The sequence below is a fragment of the Pristiophorus japonicus genome, chromosome 12 (assembly GCF_044704955.1).
Source record: "Pristiophorus japonicus isolate sPriJap1 chromosome 12, sPriJap1.hap1, whole genome shotgun sequence".
NCBI classification, from domain to species: domain Eukaryota; kingdom Metazoa; phylum Chordata; class Chondrichthyes; family Pristiophoridae; genus Pristiophorus; species Pristiophorus japonicus.
Genome location: NC_091988.1, coordinates 89,714,828 through 89,730,771, shown reverse-complemented (window position 1 = coordinate 89,730,771; position 15,944 = coordinate 89,714,828). Strand labels below are relative to the sequence as shown.

The following is a 15,944-nucleotide window of genomic DNA, read 5'->3' as shown; positions in this document are numbered from 1 at the left end:
ATTTTGTAATGTATTTGCTTCATGGGTTCTTAGCTTAAGAATTCATAGCAACACATTGCTATTAAGAACAACTTGGTTTCTTAACAAATGTTTAACAATCACACTACACATTATCAGTTCATCCACTAGGCTCACAACTGCGTCCCTCATCGTGGAGGTTTTATTGAGTCTTGTGAACATCACGTGACCTGTGAGCATACTCACTTGCTCTGTGAGATACTCCTGAGGCTACTGAGGTGGGGCTGGAGATTCAATGGGTGCAATGAAACCTTGCTTGTACATTATTTTAAAGATGTTGATGCAGGTCATGTACTTCTGATCGAATTGTATGTTATTTTTGAGGAGGTATACACCACTGTAACCTGCTGCATTGTCTATTGCTAATGTCCTTTTTAATAAACACTCTCCAGCAGTTTATGGCCTAAACCACTATCCAGCAGAATGTTTCTTCCACTACTTCCCGAAATCTCTATCATAAGGAGGGGTTTGTGATTATATCCTGTAAGCTATTACAGTACAAGGGTCTCTGTTCAATCCCTGGGCTCTCTACATCATCAGATATTGGACATAGAAAGCAACTCTGCAGCTCGTTGATGCAAGAATGATGTTTGGCGTCGAGTACAAAACTAAAAATTGTAACAGTCCCATTTGCCAGCACGGACAGTTTACAAGTCATAAAATAATATGAAACCCAGAAAAGCTAAAGTCACTGAGTATCACATTTCCATTTTTCTCCACACCATTCCGCAGAGAGAAGAGGCAACAAGGTGAAGTACACTGCACCCAGCTATTTTTCTAAAAATCGAAGCACAGGTTTAACGTAGATTTACCCTAATATACTCAAGCTGTTCTTGGGAAGAGAGTGATATTTTTTCTGACCAGCAACCAGAATACATTTAGAGCCGAGACTCTGCAAAGATTTCTATGTAGACACCAGCCTCGATGTATGAATCGCACGCCCAGGCTGAATGAAGCCCACCAGGGCAGCTGTACAGCTGTAAGGCACACTCAGTGTGTGTACCAAACACTCTTATATGTAATTGGAAAACAATAAGATTTTAAAATAGCAAGAGATAGCAGCAGGTGATATGGGTTGGATGTACAGATAGAACTGGCGTGAGCAAAGAGGGGCTTTTGTTAAACTTGCAATCTGTTTATACCGGCATCCGTTCAGATCAGTACAGGAATTAAACCTTCCCGAAGAATGTGTGCCTACTTTAAACTGGCATCAATTTGTTGTGTACAATTTGCATGACTTTAATTGGCCATTTTATGGTCTAACATCTGTTGGGTACACTAAAAACAAGATACAGGAGAAACTATGGACTGTAGATAGAGGGTTTTTCAGTTCAGACTCTTCCCCCATTACATGCCGTTTATGTATGCAAGCGTTGGAAACCGGATGAAAACTAGCAGACTTCCCTTTTATAGCAAATTAACTAGTTTACCACCCCACAACAAAAAGCCACACTGCAAACTAGAGGACAGGTTAGTCCATTGGTACACCAACACATGCTGTGCAGAATAAAGATATGCACACATGATTTCAGAAGTGAAAAGTGAATCTCCAGGCAGGAGAGAGAGAGAGAGAGAGAGAGAGAGAGAGAGAGAGAGGGAAGAAAAAAATGGCCACCATGCTCCAAATGACTCTTGGATGGTGATATTTCTCTACTGAGAATCTCTTTCCTTGGCTCAGCATCCATTTTTTCCTTGCCCCTCTGTAAAGCGCTTTAGGATGTTTTCTTCTACATCAAAGGCACTAAATATTGTGCAGTTATTGTATGAGAGTTTCTAGGGCTCAATTGTCCCCAATTATCTGCGCCATTTTTTTAGCGTACACCATTTTTTTTTAAAAAGTAAATTCAAATCTCCAAGTTTCCCCAAAGTTTCTGCACTAATGTAATTCACGTAGGGAGGATTTTCTTACGCAATGATTTTTTTTTTACCTCATTGGGGGCGTAACCTGTCACCTGCGCCAATTCTGGCCATTTACGCAAGTTTGGCCTTCTACGATTTACTCCCAAGTTTTCTTAGGACGGCGTATGTGACCACTCTGGAAAAGCCTTCTGGGCAGTTAACAAAATTGGTGCAGGTTAAAAAAAAAATCAGCACAGTCGATGCAGTTCCACGGCCCGGACAGCAGCAGCAGAGAGGGAGAGGGGGCAGGATGGGGGTCGGGGAGAGGAGAGGGGAGGGGAGATAGGGGAGGCCTATGAGCCAGGGTTAGCAGCGGCACCCGGAAGCCTTTCGGCCAGGGTTCGCAGCGGCAACAGGCACCAGTAGGAAGGAAGCCTTTCGGCCAGGGTTCGCAGTGGCAACAGGTACCAGGAGGAAGGAGGCCTTTCAGCCAAGGTTAGCAGCGGCAACAGTCACCGAGAGGAGGTGGGGGGCGGGGGGGGGGGGGGGGCAGGGGGGGGGCAGGGAGGCCTTTTGGCCAGGGTTAGGAGGCGGCACCGGAGGAGGGGAGTTAAGACTTTTGGCACAAACTTTAATAATTTAATGCTGGTAAGCTGCTGCAATGTGCAAGATGCTTGTGCAGGTTGCTGTGAGCTGGCCAGAATGTCTTGTATGTTTCACTTTCCAGCCTCAGCCCGGAGTGTGTCCCTTATTACCCTGGCAACCCAATCTTTTTAGCACAGATCTTAGGCTCCACCCGCAAAGCGAAAGGACAGGCTACACGGTGTCAAAATCAACAATTCAAACGGGGAAAGTTGGACGATTTTATTTTGGCGTAGTTGGGTCCCCAAAAAACAAGCGTAACTCCTTCAAGTATGCCAAAAAACAGCAATGGGGAAAATTGAGCCCATAATCTTGCCATTTATTTTTAGCAACAGAGATTGCCATCGTCCCACACTCATCGTAGAGTTTAGCTCTTTAACAGCTACAGAATTTTTTTTTTGCTTCCTTTTCAATGCACAAGGCTATCTTCAGTATATTGATCAATCGCGAACAGTGCATCCAAGGGAGTTAATTCAGCATCAGTGCTGTACTAAGAATCAGATTCAGAAAGCTCCCATGAGTCTTTTTATTTCAAATGTTACATGTAACTCCGGACACTAAAATTAACAATTCATGTTGTATTTACATATTTCATTTACACAGATGAATAATTGATTTATAGAATGAACGTTGCCCATGATTGGTATGATAGTGGCTCTTACAAGGCTGCAGTCACTCTTCACCACAATAGACAACATTAGATTTTGTCAGGCTCCTATTCTTATCTACCGTGAGAATTTCATTCGCACTATTGAGATATTAAATTGGGTCCCAGCACCTAAATGGAGATTTGTAGAGCGCCATCAAAAGAGAGGATAAAACATTTGCCTTGCTTACATCAACCTCACACATTCAGAGTTACTTTGGGTTCTCTACTTCGCTCAATCAAATCCACTATACTTCATCCACCATTGGGCAAAAGCCTCAAGAACAGACTCCTTCAAATCTCCAACCCCACAAAATCCAAACAAGGCAAACCAGCAAGTGAGCCTGATTGCTCGAATGCATGCCCCACTGCCCATAGCTTGGACACCCCAATATAAACATTGATCTTGTTGCCTGGCCAACATTCTTTCCTCAACCAAAACTAAAACTGGATCACCTGGTCATTCATTCACTTGTTTTGTTTGTGGGACCTTGCACAGATCGACTGCCACACTTGCCTATATAATAGTAACTGCAATGCAAAAAATTTAATTCTCTGCTGGTAAAGTGCATCTCAAGGATGCAGTTAAAAGCAACATAAATGTGAGTTTTTTTTTCTTTCTAAACTGTTATAGAAAGACAGACTTTTCACTGAGCAGGATAGCATTAAATTATGCACTTACAATAACACACAAAGGGTTAACTATATATTCCTAGCTTTGACTCTCCCTTTGACTCTGCCTCGACCCTGGATTATCATCTTCCGTGGGTGATCAGGACTTTATTTTTGTGAAGCACTACGGTGTTTGTGCAGAACAGGGCTGTGAGAAAGTGCACAAGGTTGTCTATTATTCACACCGCTTGATTTCCCAGCCCCTACCCCAGGTTTTATCAATGCTGAGGCACATGAAATGCATGAACAACATCCACATGGACCCAGCTGACAGCAGCCAGGGAGATGGTTGCATCACACTTTGATATGCAAATAGAGCACTTTGCATAGATTTGCAAAAGGAGCTGTTTGTGGCTTTATGTTGAAGGAAGGGTTATTCAACCTAAACTGACCATGGTCTGAAATGTTTCTGCAAAAACCTTTCAATTAAGTAACGCTGTCTTGTTCTCATTCATTTGTAAATAAAGCCTCCACTGCATCAAAGGAGTGACTTGTTAAACTAACTCCGCTTATTCCAGACACCTTCTTCAAATCTGTGCTATAAGAATGCATCAGATTGTGCTGTATACTACCCAGGTCGCCCCAGAACAGTTCCTGCAGTATTTCCTGGATATATATCTATTAGATAAAATGTCTAGGAGTGGTAAAATCACTGCCATGTTTTGCATTTCTAAACATGTCAAATCTACTGAATGTGTACTTCAGTGCTTAAATGTAATGTAAAACATCATCTCTCCAGATGGCTTGGATGATAAGTGCAGTGTACAGCGTGGAACTGGGCGAAGCAAACCAGAATGATTTCCCTAGTCTGTGCTGAGCTGGCTGATCTCAATCGGAACGACAAGAGGGGGCACTATGATTGGTCTCGGTGCCCTGTGTTCCTGATTGGTCCCTGGTGGAAGGTACTGCATCATACCCAGTAGTCTTATGTAAATGTCCTTATTTAAGTTGCCAAACCAGACATCATAGACAGGCAGACCACATCTTTCAGCCACAAAAGCAACACGTCTTAGGCCCTTCCAAAGCACAGCAAGTGAATGTGTGAATTCCGAGTCTCACAGTTAAGTAAGGCTTTGTAGAAAAGCACAGCAAGGTCAAAGGTCTAGTGACCCTGGAGTCCCATCATGCAGCTCCTCGTGGCTTGTTTTGGGCTGGGACTGGCAAAGACCCAAGATCACACGCAGCAATGATAACTAAAAGTTTTGAATTATGTTGACCATTTTGTATAGTTTTGATCAACTAAAGGAAAGGCATTTACATTATAAATTCAGACAAATAAAAAAAAGCAGCTCACGGGTCACAGGCAAATCCTCCATGCCAGAAAGATCAGATGAAAATTTACAAAGATCATAGTCCCATCACAAGTTGAACATCCACACAAGCAGTATTTGTGTTCACATACAGGAGACTATTTCCCCGAGTCTGCACTGCCGGCAGGGAGTGCCAACTATTCGCCATGCAGATTGGAAAGTTGTGGGCGCGCTGAGTGTCAATGGTCAGAAAATCACGGGTAGCACAGCTGCGATTTCACGACACATGCTAACGGCAGGGGTTGCCCCCTCACCAGCAGCACAGACTCAGAAAACCAGCCGCGTGCTGCGCAAAAGGCACGAGCTGCCCTGTCCCGGTGCAAGACTGAGATACTTACAGGATTCTCCATTTCATCAGTGGAGTGGTGTACAGTCCACCAGTCAGACGTCCATTCCCAGGCGTTGCCAACCATGTTGAAGAGACCATAACCATTGGGAGGAAAGGCGGTGACCTGCGAGGTGGGGGGGGGGGGGGGCGGGGGGAAAGAGAACACATGGTAACCGTAGTTAGGGGCTTTTAGCAACACATCATCATGTTCTCTTCATGCTAACACTAATTCATAGCAACACAACAGATCTCAAAGCCTTAAGCAAATATTTAACTGAATATATTAACACCATTGAACTTAAAATAACCACAAACACCATATCTCAACACATGCAGGTCACGAGCAACAGTCCAGATCCTAGTCTTCACATTTATTCTTTTCATTGTTAAAAACGCCTCACCTCATCAATTAGTGAAACCGCTAAATATTTCTTACACAAGACTATGAAAAGTGTCTAAATGTTGTATAAAAATGTATATGATTAAAAAAACAAACCAAAATCCTGCATAACTACCCGCCTCCCCTTCCTTTCCACTTTCAACCCTCCCCCCAACCCACACGTTGGTTGTGGGTTGACCGGTTGACCAGATGCTGCTTCTGAACTGGGTAACACACCCATATCAGTTGCCCTTCTCTGTAGGGAGATGCTGTGTGTGCACTCTGCATCTTCTTTCTAACAGGACAAAAGACTGGAAACCTGCTATGTTAGAAAATACTTTGTGACATTGGAGCACCAAAACACTGACTTTCCCAACCTCACCCACCTCCCACCCCCCCACCGCCAACTAATCATTTTTTGTAAAATGATTATTCGGCAAATCTCACTCCCCTCTCTGCAAAATCTTTTCCCTTCCATTCCTGAAGGCACTGATTCATGTCAGGGTATGGTTTTTGGAGAACAGATTTTCCTCTTTTGCACTTGGATGTAAACAGTCACCTCAGCAGAAGGCTTTGAGGAAAGCTGGACATGAAGGACACATGCTTGCAACAGAACCATCACGATCTTCTGTGCAGCAATTTGAATGGAAGGAAAACGAGGTGTGCAAGCTTCTCCAGCGGATATTCCTCTAATCGTCTGGATGGATTGTACATTTGTATATTTACAACCAAGCACAAAGGAGAAAATTATCCTCCCGACCCCACCATTTTTGCCACCGCATTTTTCTTTCAATAACTGAAATTACTAATGTCCAAAATAAGCATTTGAACAAAAGGAAACATTTTTTAAAAACTTACATATTTCAATAAATAATGTGATTACAGTTATACCTTAAATTCTGCTGTGTGTCTTTTAATGATTTCATTTTTATTTGAAGGCCTCGTCCTCCCTAGAAGCCTGGGCTTGGACTAGATATTTTTGCCCAGAGTTGTGGCTTTGTGAGCGGAATTTGGATCGTGCAGTCTGGTCAATTCTAATTTCCCAGAATACATCACTACCATTCAGTCAGATGCCAACTGTGGCAGGTTTTTCCTGGTGGATTTAATTCCAATCATTTTGAAAAGGAGAAATTTCAAAAGCCTGAGTTAAAATTTGCATTGAACGTTTTTCTTAATCAGACAGGCTGTGCGCATGAGAGAGTGAAAAGGACAGCATTCTGATTAAACACCTGTTGTACCTTTTGTTTTGTCATCTGTAGATTTTTAAAACGTGCATTAAGCTAAGGAAAGAGAGACAGCGAGTGAGCGAACATCGTTTTCCCCATTCTAATTTAAAAAGAACAGGTTGAATTTCTAAAGCTGACAAAGCCTCTTTGAAAGAAACAGATTGGAAGAGAGGACGAAGGAGTTATAGGAGGAGGAAAGCAAGTTGAGCAAAGCCGACTCGCACCAGTCAAATTGGGGGATGCGGGAGGGATCAAGTGGTTGGGGGGGGGGGGGGGTGGGGGGGAGGGAGGGGGATGGAGGGGAGTTGCAGATGAAAAGCAAATGGTAGCGGAGCAAGACGGAGGTAGGGATACAGGGGCTGTGCAAGTAGTTCAAAGGGGAAGAAATAATGGGAGTAAAGGGCAGTAGGAAGGGGAGGGGTTAGGGGACACAATGGGAGCGAAGGGCGGGTGAGAGCGTATGTGTTGGGAGAGGGCATTCAAAGGCAGCTGCTGAGGGCCTCATTCAACCCACAACCACCACCCAAAATGGAGCCGGTAGCCGCTGATGACATTTTCCCGCACCATGCCGTGCCAACCCCCCACCTGGAAAGAAAGGGAAAGGCAGACCGAGAAGCAAATGAGGACAGGGCGAGGAGCAAAGAGAAATATTGAAAGGAAAGAGGAAGAGACACAGGAGCTGATGAAGCGATGCAGAGGGAGAGAGGGACAGAGAAACAGCATCACAAAGAAATAAGAGGCAGGTAAAAAAGAATGACCATATGCTCCAACTTATGTGCAACACCATGGAGCCTTGGCTGGTAATCTATTAACAGTTCTGACACAGCACGCACTTCCTGTTACACTTCAACACATTCCTTCACTCACTGGGAGCAATGCCACGGGAGATTGGCGAGTATGCATGAAACATTCAGACTCACTGGCACTAGGAACAGGCACTTACGGGGGCAGTGTTGGCGAATCCATCATCTGCTGTGTTGTGCGATGGGAAGTCTCCCTGCCAGATGTTCATATAGTGCTGGCCCTTGGGTTGCAGCTTGTTCCCCCATGGGAAGAGCCTGAGAGAATGTGAAAGTTGGTGCAACGGTCAGTAATATGCATTTCCTGAGCTCAGGTTTAGCAATCAGACAAGGTCGCACCCTCCAGCAGGTATTATTCATTTTCTCTCTCTGTCACCATCATCCATTTAGCTTCTATGACATTGGGTTAAGCGTCACGTTATTGCAGACAGAACGCGACGTGCAGCCAGTGGCAACCTGAAAGAAAACTCGACAGATTCACTAAGGGCAGTCATCAGGGAGATGGTTAGGCAAGAGATATCCACCAGCGGTGCGAGACCCGTGCTTCGAGACCCGGTGGCACCAGCTCAGCTCTTGCGCAATATCAAAGCAGCTTTTGACTTCTGGCTTTGTCTGCATGATAAAAGGCTCCCTCAATCCTTGAAGTAGACAGTGAATACTAATGACTTGGGCTGCAAACATATGTCCTACACTGTCTCTCCTCTATCTGCATTATGTTGAAAGTGAGGCATATTGCAGTGTCCTACTTTCACTCATTCTTTGAGGACCTCTGAACAGTGAAAGTCCTTTACCACCCTCCATTATTTTTTCCTTCACACTTTTTAAACCCAAGCATATTTCCGAATTTACCAAACTTGCTCTCTGTGTTGGTAGCCTTAACCCTTCACTCCATTTTCTCAAAACTGTACAAAATGCAAACACGTTGGAATAAATTTAAATGTACTGTTCTTTGTCCCTGAGGCGAGTACATCAGGTCCCTATCATGTTCCCAAATCGATGAAGGAAGAACATAACTGAAGTTTGTGCGATGTCAGACAAGTGAACTGATTAACACCAGATGTTGGCCTGCTCTTTGTGTGCGTATTTACCATTATTTCAGCCTCATCATAGACACAAAGGGCTCAATTTTCCTTAATTATTTGCGCCGTTTTTTTGGTGTGCACCGTATTTTGGAGTAAATTAAAATCTCCAAGTTTCCCCAAAGTTGCTACGCTAGCGTAATTCCCTTAGGTTAGTTTTTTTTTTAAGGCTATGATTTGTTTTACCTCATTGGGGGTGTAGTCTGCCACTATTGCCAATTCTGGCTATTTATGCAAGTTTGGCCAACTACGATTTTTCTTAAGACAGCGTATGTGTCTGAAAAACTTTCTGGGCAGTTAACAAAATCAGCGCAGGTAACAGAATCAGCAAAGATGATCCAGTTCCACGGCTGGGACAGCAGTGGCCGAGAGGGTGTGAGGGAATTGGAGCTGAGGGTGGATTCACTCTGGAGCATCCACGATGCTGAGAATGACGTGAGTAGCACATGTAGCGAGTTGGTCTTACCGCAGGTGAAGGGTCCACAGCCAGATAGGGAATGGAAGACCAGCAGGAAGAGCAATGCAAGGAAGGTAGTACAGGGGTCCCCTGCGGTCATCCCCCTGCAAAACAGATACACCGCTTTGAGGACTGTTGAGGGGGATGACTCAACAGGGGAGGGCAACAGCAGCCAAGTTCATGGCACCGTGGCTGGCTCTGCTGCACAGGAGGGCAGGAAAAAGAGTGGGAGAGCGATAGTGATAGGGGATTCAATTGTAAGGGGAATAGATAGGCGGTTCTGCGGCCACAACCGAGACTCCAGGATGGTATGTTGCCTCCCTGGTGCAAGGGTCAAGGATGTCTCGGAGCGGGTGCAGGACATTCTATGAAGGGAGGGAGAACAGCCAGTTGTCGTGGTGCACATTGGTACCGACGATATAGGTAAAAAACGGGATGAGTTCCTACGAGACGAATTTAAGGAGCTAGGAGCTAAATTAAAACGTAGGACCTCAAAAGTAGTAATCTCGGGATTGCTACCAGTGCCACGTGCTAGTCAGAGTAGGAATCGCAGGATCGCTCAGATGAATACGTGGCTTGAGCAATGGTGCAGGGAGGGATTCAAATTCCTGGGGCATTGGAACCGGTTCTGGGGGAGGTGGGACCAGTACAAACCGGATGATCTGCACCTGGGCAGGACTGGAACCAATGTCCTAGGGGGAGTGTTTGCTAGTGCTGTTGGGGAGGAGTTAAACTAATATGACAGGGGGATGGGAACCAATGCAAGGAGACAGAGGGAAACAAAATGGAGATAGAGGCAAAAGACAGAAAGGAGATGAGTAAAAGTGGAGGACAGAGAAACCCAAGGCAAAAAAAAAAAGGGTCACTGTACAGCAGAATTCTAAAGGGTCAAAGTGTAATAAAAAGGCAAGCATGAAAGCTCGGTGCCTCAATGCGAGGAGTATTCGGAACCCAGGAGAGGGCTCTAAGTTAGTTAGAGTGAGTGAGAGCTCAGATGAACAGGACCCCAAGAAAGAATGCAAAAGGCAGGAGGCAACAGAGCAGAGTAGCACTGGGGTAAGTGTAAACCACAAGGTGATAGGAAGGGACAATATGTATGAATATAAAGGGGCTGCAGGAGGGGTCAAAACTAAAAATCATGATTTAAAAACTAGTTATAAAACACTTTATCTAAACGCACGCAGCATTTGAAATAAAGTAAATGAGTTGACGGCACAAATCATTACAAATGGGTATGATTTGGTGGCCATTACAGAAACGTGGTTGCAGGGTGGCCAAGACTGGGAATTAAACATACAGGGGTATCTGACAATTCGGAAAGATAGACAAGAAGGGAAAGGAGGTGGGGTAGCTCTGTTAATAAAGGATGATATCAGGGCAGTTGTGAGAGATGATATTGGCTCGAATGAACAAAATGTTGAATCATTGTGGGTGGAGATTAGAGTTAGTAAGGGGAAAAAGTCACTGATGGATGTAGTTTATAGGCCACCAAATAATAACTTCACGGTGGGACGGACAATAATCAAGGGAATAATGGAGGCATGTGAAAAAGGAACGGCAGTAATCATGGGGGATTTTAACCTACATATCGATTGGTCAAATCAAATTGCACGAGGTAGCCTTGAGGAGGAATTCATAGAATGCATACGGGATTGCTTCTTAGAACAGTATGTTACAGAACCTACAAGGGAGCAAGCTATCTTAGATCTGGTCCTGTGTAATGAGACAGGAATAATAAACGATCTCCTAGTAAAAAATCCTCTCGGAATGAGTGATCACAGTATGGTTGAATTTGTAATACAGATTGAGGGTGAGGAAGTAGTGTCTCAAACGAGCGTACTATGCTTAAACAAAGGGAACTACAGTGGGATGAGGGCAGAGTTGCCAAAAGTAGACTGGAAACACAGACTAAACGGTGGCACAATTGAGGAACAGTGGAGGACTTTTAAGGAGCTCTTTCATAGTGTTCAACAAAAATATATTCCAGCGAAAAAGAAGGGCGGTAAGAGAAGGGATAACCAGCCTTGTGGATAAACAAGGAAATAAAGGAGAGGATCAAATTAAAAACCAATGCGTACAAGGTTGCCAAGCTTAGTGGGAAACTAGAAGATTGGGAAAATTTTAAACGACAGCAAAGAATGACTAAGAAAGCAATAAAGAAAGGAAAGATAGATTACGAAAGTAAACTTGCGCAAAACATAAAAACAGATAGTAAAAGCTTTTACCAATATATAAAACGGAAAAGAGTGACTAAAGTAAATGTTGATCCCTTAGAAGATGAGAAGGGGGATTTAATAATGGGAAATGTGGAAATGGCTGAGACCTTAAACAATTATTTTGCTTCCATTTTCACAGTGGAAGACACAAAAACCATGCCAAAAATTGCTGGTCACGGGAATGTGGGACGGAAGGACCTTGAGATAATCACTATCACTAGGGAGGTAGTGCTGGACAGGCTAATGGGACTCAAGGTAGACAAGTCTCCTGGTCCTGATGAAATGCATCCCAGGGTATTAAAAGAGATGGCGGAAGTTATAGCAGATGCATTCATTATAATCTACCAAAATTCTCTGGACTCTGGGGAGGTACCATCGGATTGGAAAACAGCTAATGTAACGCCTCTGTTTAAAAAAGGGGGCAGACAAAAGGCAGGTAACTATAGGCTGATTAGTTTAACATCTGTAGTGGGGAAAATGCTTGAAGCTATCATTAAGGAAGAAATAGCAGGATATCTAGATAGGAATAGTGCAATCAAACAGATGCAACATGGATTCATGAAGGGGAAATCATGATTAACTAATTTACTGGAATTCTTTGAGGATATAACGAGCACGGTGGATAGAGGTGTACCGATGGATGTGGTGTATTTAGATTTCCAAAAGGCATTCGATAAGGTGCCACACAAAAGGTTACTGCAGAAGATAAAAGGTACGCGGAGTCAGAGGAAATGTATTAGCATGGATAGAGAATTGGCTGGCTAACAGAAAGCGGAGAGTCGGGATAAATGGGTCCTTTTTGGGTTGGAAATCAGTCGTTAGTGTTGTGCCACAGGGATCGGTGCTGGGACCACAACTGTTTACAATATACATAGATGACCTGGAAGAGGGGACAGAGTGTAGTGTAATAAAATTTGCAGATGACACAAAGATTGGTGGGAAAGCGGGTTATTTAGAGGACACAGAGAGACTGAAGAGATTTAGATAGGTTAAGCGAATGGGCGAAGATTTGGCAGATGGAATACAATGTCGGAAAATGTGAGGTCATCCACCTTGGGGAAAAAAAAAAAACAGTAAAAGGGAATTATTATTTGAATGGGGAGAAATTACAACATGCTGTGGTGCAAAGGGACCTGGCGGTCCTTGTGCATGAATCCCAAAAAGTTAGTTTGCAGGTGCAACAGGTAATCAGGAAGCCTTCATTGCGAGAGGGATGGAGTACAAAAGCAGGGAGGTCCTGCTGCAACTGTACAGGGTATTGGTGAGGCCGCACCTGGAGTACTGTGTGCAGTTTTGGTCACCTTACTTAAGGAAGGATATACTAGCTTTGGAGGGAGTTCAGAGACGATTCACTGGGCTGATTCCGGAGATGAGGGGGTTACCTTATGATGATAGATTGAGTAGACTGGGTCTTTACTCGTTGGAGTTCAGAAGGATGAGGGGTGATCTTATAGAAACATTTAAAATCATGAAAGGGATAGACAAGATAGAGGCAGAGAAGTTGTTTCCACTGGTCGGGGAGACTAGAACTAGGGGGCACAGCCTCAAAATACGGGGGAGCCAATTTAAAACCGAGTTGAGAAGGAATTTCTTCTCCCAGAGGGTTGTGAATCTGTGGAATTCTCTGCCCAGGGAAGCAGTTGAGGCTAGCTCATTGAATGAATTCAAATCACAGATAGATAGATTTTTAACCAATAAGGGAATTAAGGGTTATGGGGAGCGGGCGGGTAAGTGGAGCTGAGTCCACGGCCAGATCAGCATGATCTTGTTGATTGGCGGAGCAGGCTCGAGGGGCTAGATGGCCTACTCCTGTTCCTAATTCTTATGTTCTTATGTATATGAAAGAGAGAGTGGGTAATTATAACCTCTTATTTACGGGTTCTGTAATACAACTCTATTACTGTAGCAATCTCTTTTTTGTCTTTAATCCCGAATTCACTTTAATCTGGGGCTTTTGGTTTGGTCTCTCCACCCTTTCGGGCCAGGCTAGGAGTGGCACCGTGCAACCAGGGGAGACCCAAGGACTCCTTCTCTGCCTGGATGACAGGAGTTCTGATCGGTATTAAAAAATTTTTACCTTGGCTTCTTCTGTCCAGTCAGCGTCGTGGCTCTGCCCGGGCTCGGAGCGGTATTGGCTTCGGGGGTGGGGGGGGGTCTTTCGGCCTGGGCTAGGAGCGGCACCTGGCACCGGCATTGGGGGGGTGGGGGTGGGGGGGGCCCTTTCCAATTCAGTTTACTTTTGGCACAAAGCCTCTAATATTTTCATGTTGGTAAGCTGCAAGATGCTTGTGCAGATTGCTGAGAGCTGGCCAGAATGTCTTGTATGTTTCACTTTCCAGCCTCAGCCCGCAGCGTGCCTCTCGTTACCCTGGCAACCCGATCTTTTTGGCGTACATCTTCGGCTCCATCCACAGAGCTTAAGGACAATATGCGCCGGGCCACATTCACAAGTTAAAACGGGGAAACTTTTAACTTTTTTTTTGGCATAGTCGGGCCCCCAAAAAACGGGCGTAACTCTTCAAATACGCCAAAAAACAGCAGTGGGGAAAAATTGAGCCCAAAGGCGGCAAGTGGAAATGAATTTTGTAGTCTAGCTCAGAATCAGGCTGTTAAATCCAATCACCTCCTCAGCCCCACTAAAGTTTCCCACCAACATAGATTGCGCTGTGAATCAATTTAGTACATCCATGGCCAATCCAACCCACAGCAACCGCATGTTGCAGTTAGGGTGCTATTGTAATTGCATGGCACAAATTCAATGGCTCCTGTATACTCAAAAGTTTTCACCCATCCTCAAGCCGAGAGGGCATTTGCCAAAATCTAAAACTGTATAAGGCCGAAATTGCCCTTTCCGAGAGGGTGGGAGGCATTAATGGTGTGATAAGGACTTTCTGCCCCGGGAGCAGGCGGCAGAGACACGGGCATTGCGGCGCGCCCCACAGTTTTTGCCCCAGGCAGCGGCGCACACGTGGATGATGTCATCGCCGTGCGCGCCAACCCCTTATCGCCCCGTGTCGACCCTTTGCATTCCGCGGGAGCGAGGTCACAAAGCTGTGATGGCTGGGGCACCCTGGCCGCTCTTAAAGGGGAGGGCCTTGCGCCGCGGCGCCCACATTGTTTTCATTGTTGGCCGACTTGAGTCAGCCCGACAATGGCGGCCGCTAGCTCGGCTGGGCAATCCTCCCCGGTGGCCCAGTGGGCACCACAGAGCTGACTCCATAGTTTGCAACGTCCTCCCCTTTAAAAGGGGAGGGACGATGACATCATCAGCACAGCGCTGACTCGCAGTGCCCTGCTCCCGCTTCCATCCTGCCCAGAGAGCATCTGGATGATTATTTTAAGTTAAAGTGCCCAATTCTGGGCCTCTTGCGTCGCTAATCAGCGATCAATAAAAATCACTTAATTCAAATTAAGCGCTCCAAACCGAGTGCAGGGAAATTTCTCTCTCTATGTGTTATGATTTCTGAAGGAGCGATAATGGCCGGTTGCATCAATAATCAGAGTACAGGCATTTTACAAAGATCACCAGATGATTTTGTTCCAATCAGTCACGTCCCAGGTATTTTCTTTTCTCAGGCTCAATGCAAAAGTCCACAGGCAAACCCTGGCTATCAGACTTTATGCAGAGTAAGACTTGCATTTATATAGCGCCTTTCACAATCTCAGGATGGCCCAAGGCACTTTACAGCCAATGAAGTACTTTTGAAGTATAATCACTGATGTAATGCAGAAACGCGGTCGCCAATTTGAGCACAGCAAGCTCTCACAAACAGCAGTGTGATAATGACCAGACAGTCCGTTTCAGTGATGTTGCTTGAGAAAATATTAGCCAGGGCACCGAGGAGAACTCCCCTGTTGTGCCATGGAATCTTTTATCGTCCACTTGAGAGGGAAGACAGGGCCTCAGTTTAACGTCTTATTCGAAAGACAACACCACCGACAGTGCAGCGTTCCCTCAGTACTGTATTGGAGTGCCAGCCTTGATTTTGTGCTTAGGTCCCAGGAATGGGACTCAAACCCACAACCTTCCGATTCAGAGGTTGAATCTCCCTTATCCGGAATCACCCCTCATCTAGAACCATTCCCGGTCACTGGGCGGCGCATGCGCAGAACTCAGACAAGAACAAATTGAAGTCCTTCCTCGTAGCTGACTCCCGCAATCGCTGGCCTGACCCCACGATCCACCGCCTGCGCCCCCCCCCCCGCCCCCCCCCGGCCTCCACCCACCCCCATGTTCTCTCTGCCACACTCCCAGCCCCAAGCCAGTCAGCCCCGATATCCCCTTGTTCAGTACCTGTATCATCCAATTTAACGTGACCACCCCTCGTCCAG

At 45.3% G+C, this 15,944-nt stretch overlaps 1 protein-coding gene across 6 annotated transcripts in view; it reads right to left on the bottom strand.

Moving 5' to 3' along the window:
• sumf1 (sulfatase modifying factor 1) overlaps nt 1–15,944 on the bottom strand; it is a 203,638-nt gene that overhangs the window by 85,469 nt on the left and 102,225 nt on the right. For 5 of the 6 annotated variants that reach the window (XM_070895732.1, XM_070895731.1, XM_070895734.1 and 2 more), the window contains 2 exons: nt 8,004–8,118; nt 5,466–5,579 (listed from right to left, as the gene is read on the bottom strand). In XM_070895732.1, coding sequence (XP_070751833.1) covers nt 5,466–5,579; nt 8,004–8,118 — 229 coding nt within the window. Of the gene's footprint in view, nt 1–5,465; nt 5,580–8,003; nt 8,119–8,147; nt 8,317–15,944 lie in introns of those variants that run through there. The other variant, XM_070895736.1, reaches the window with a different exon arrangement.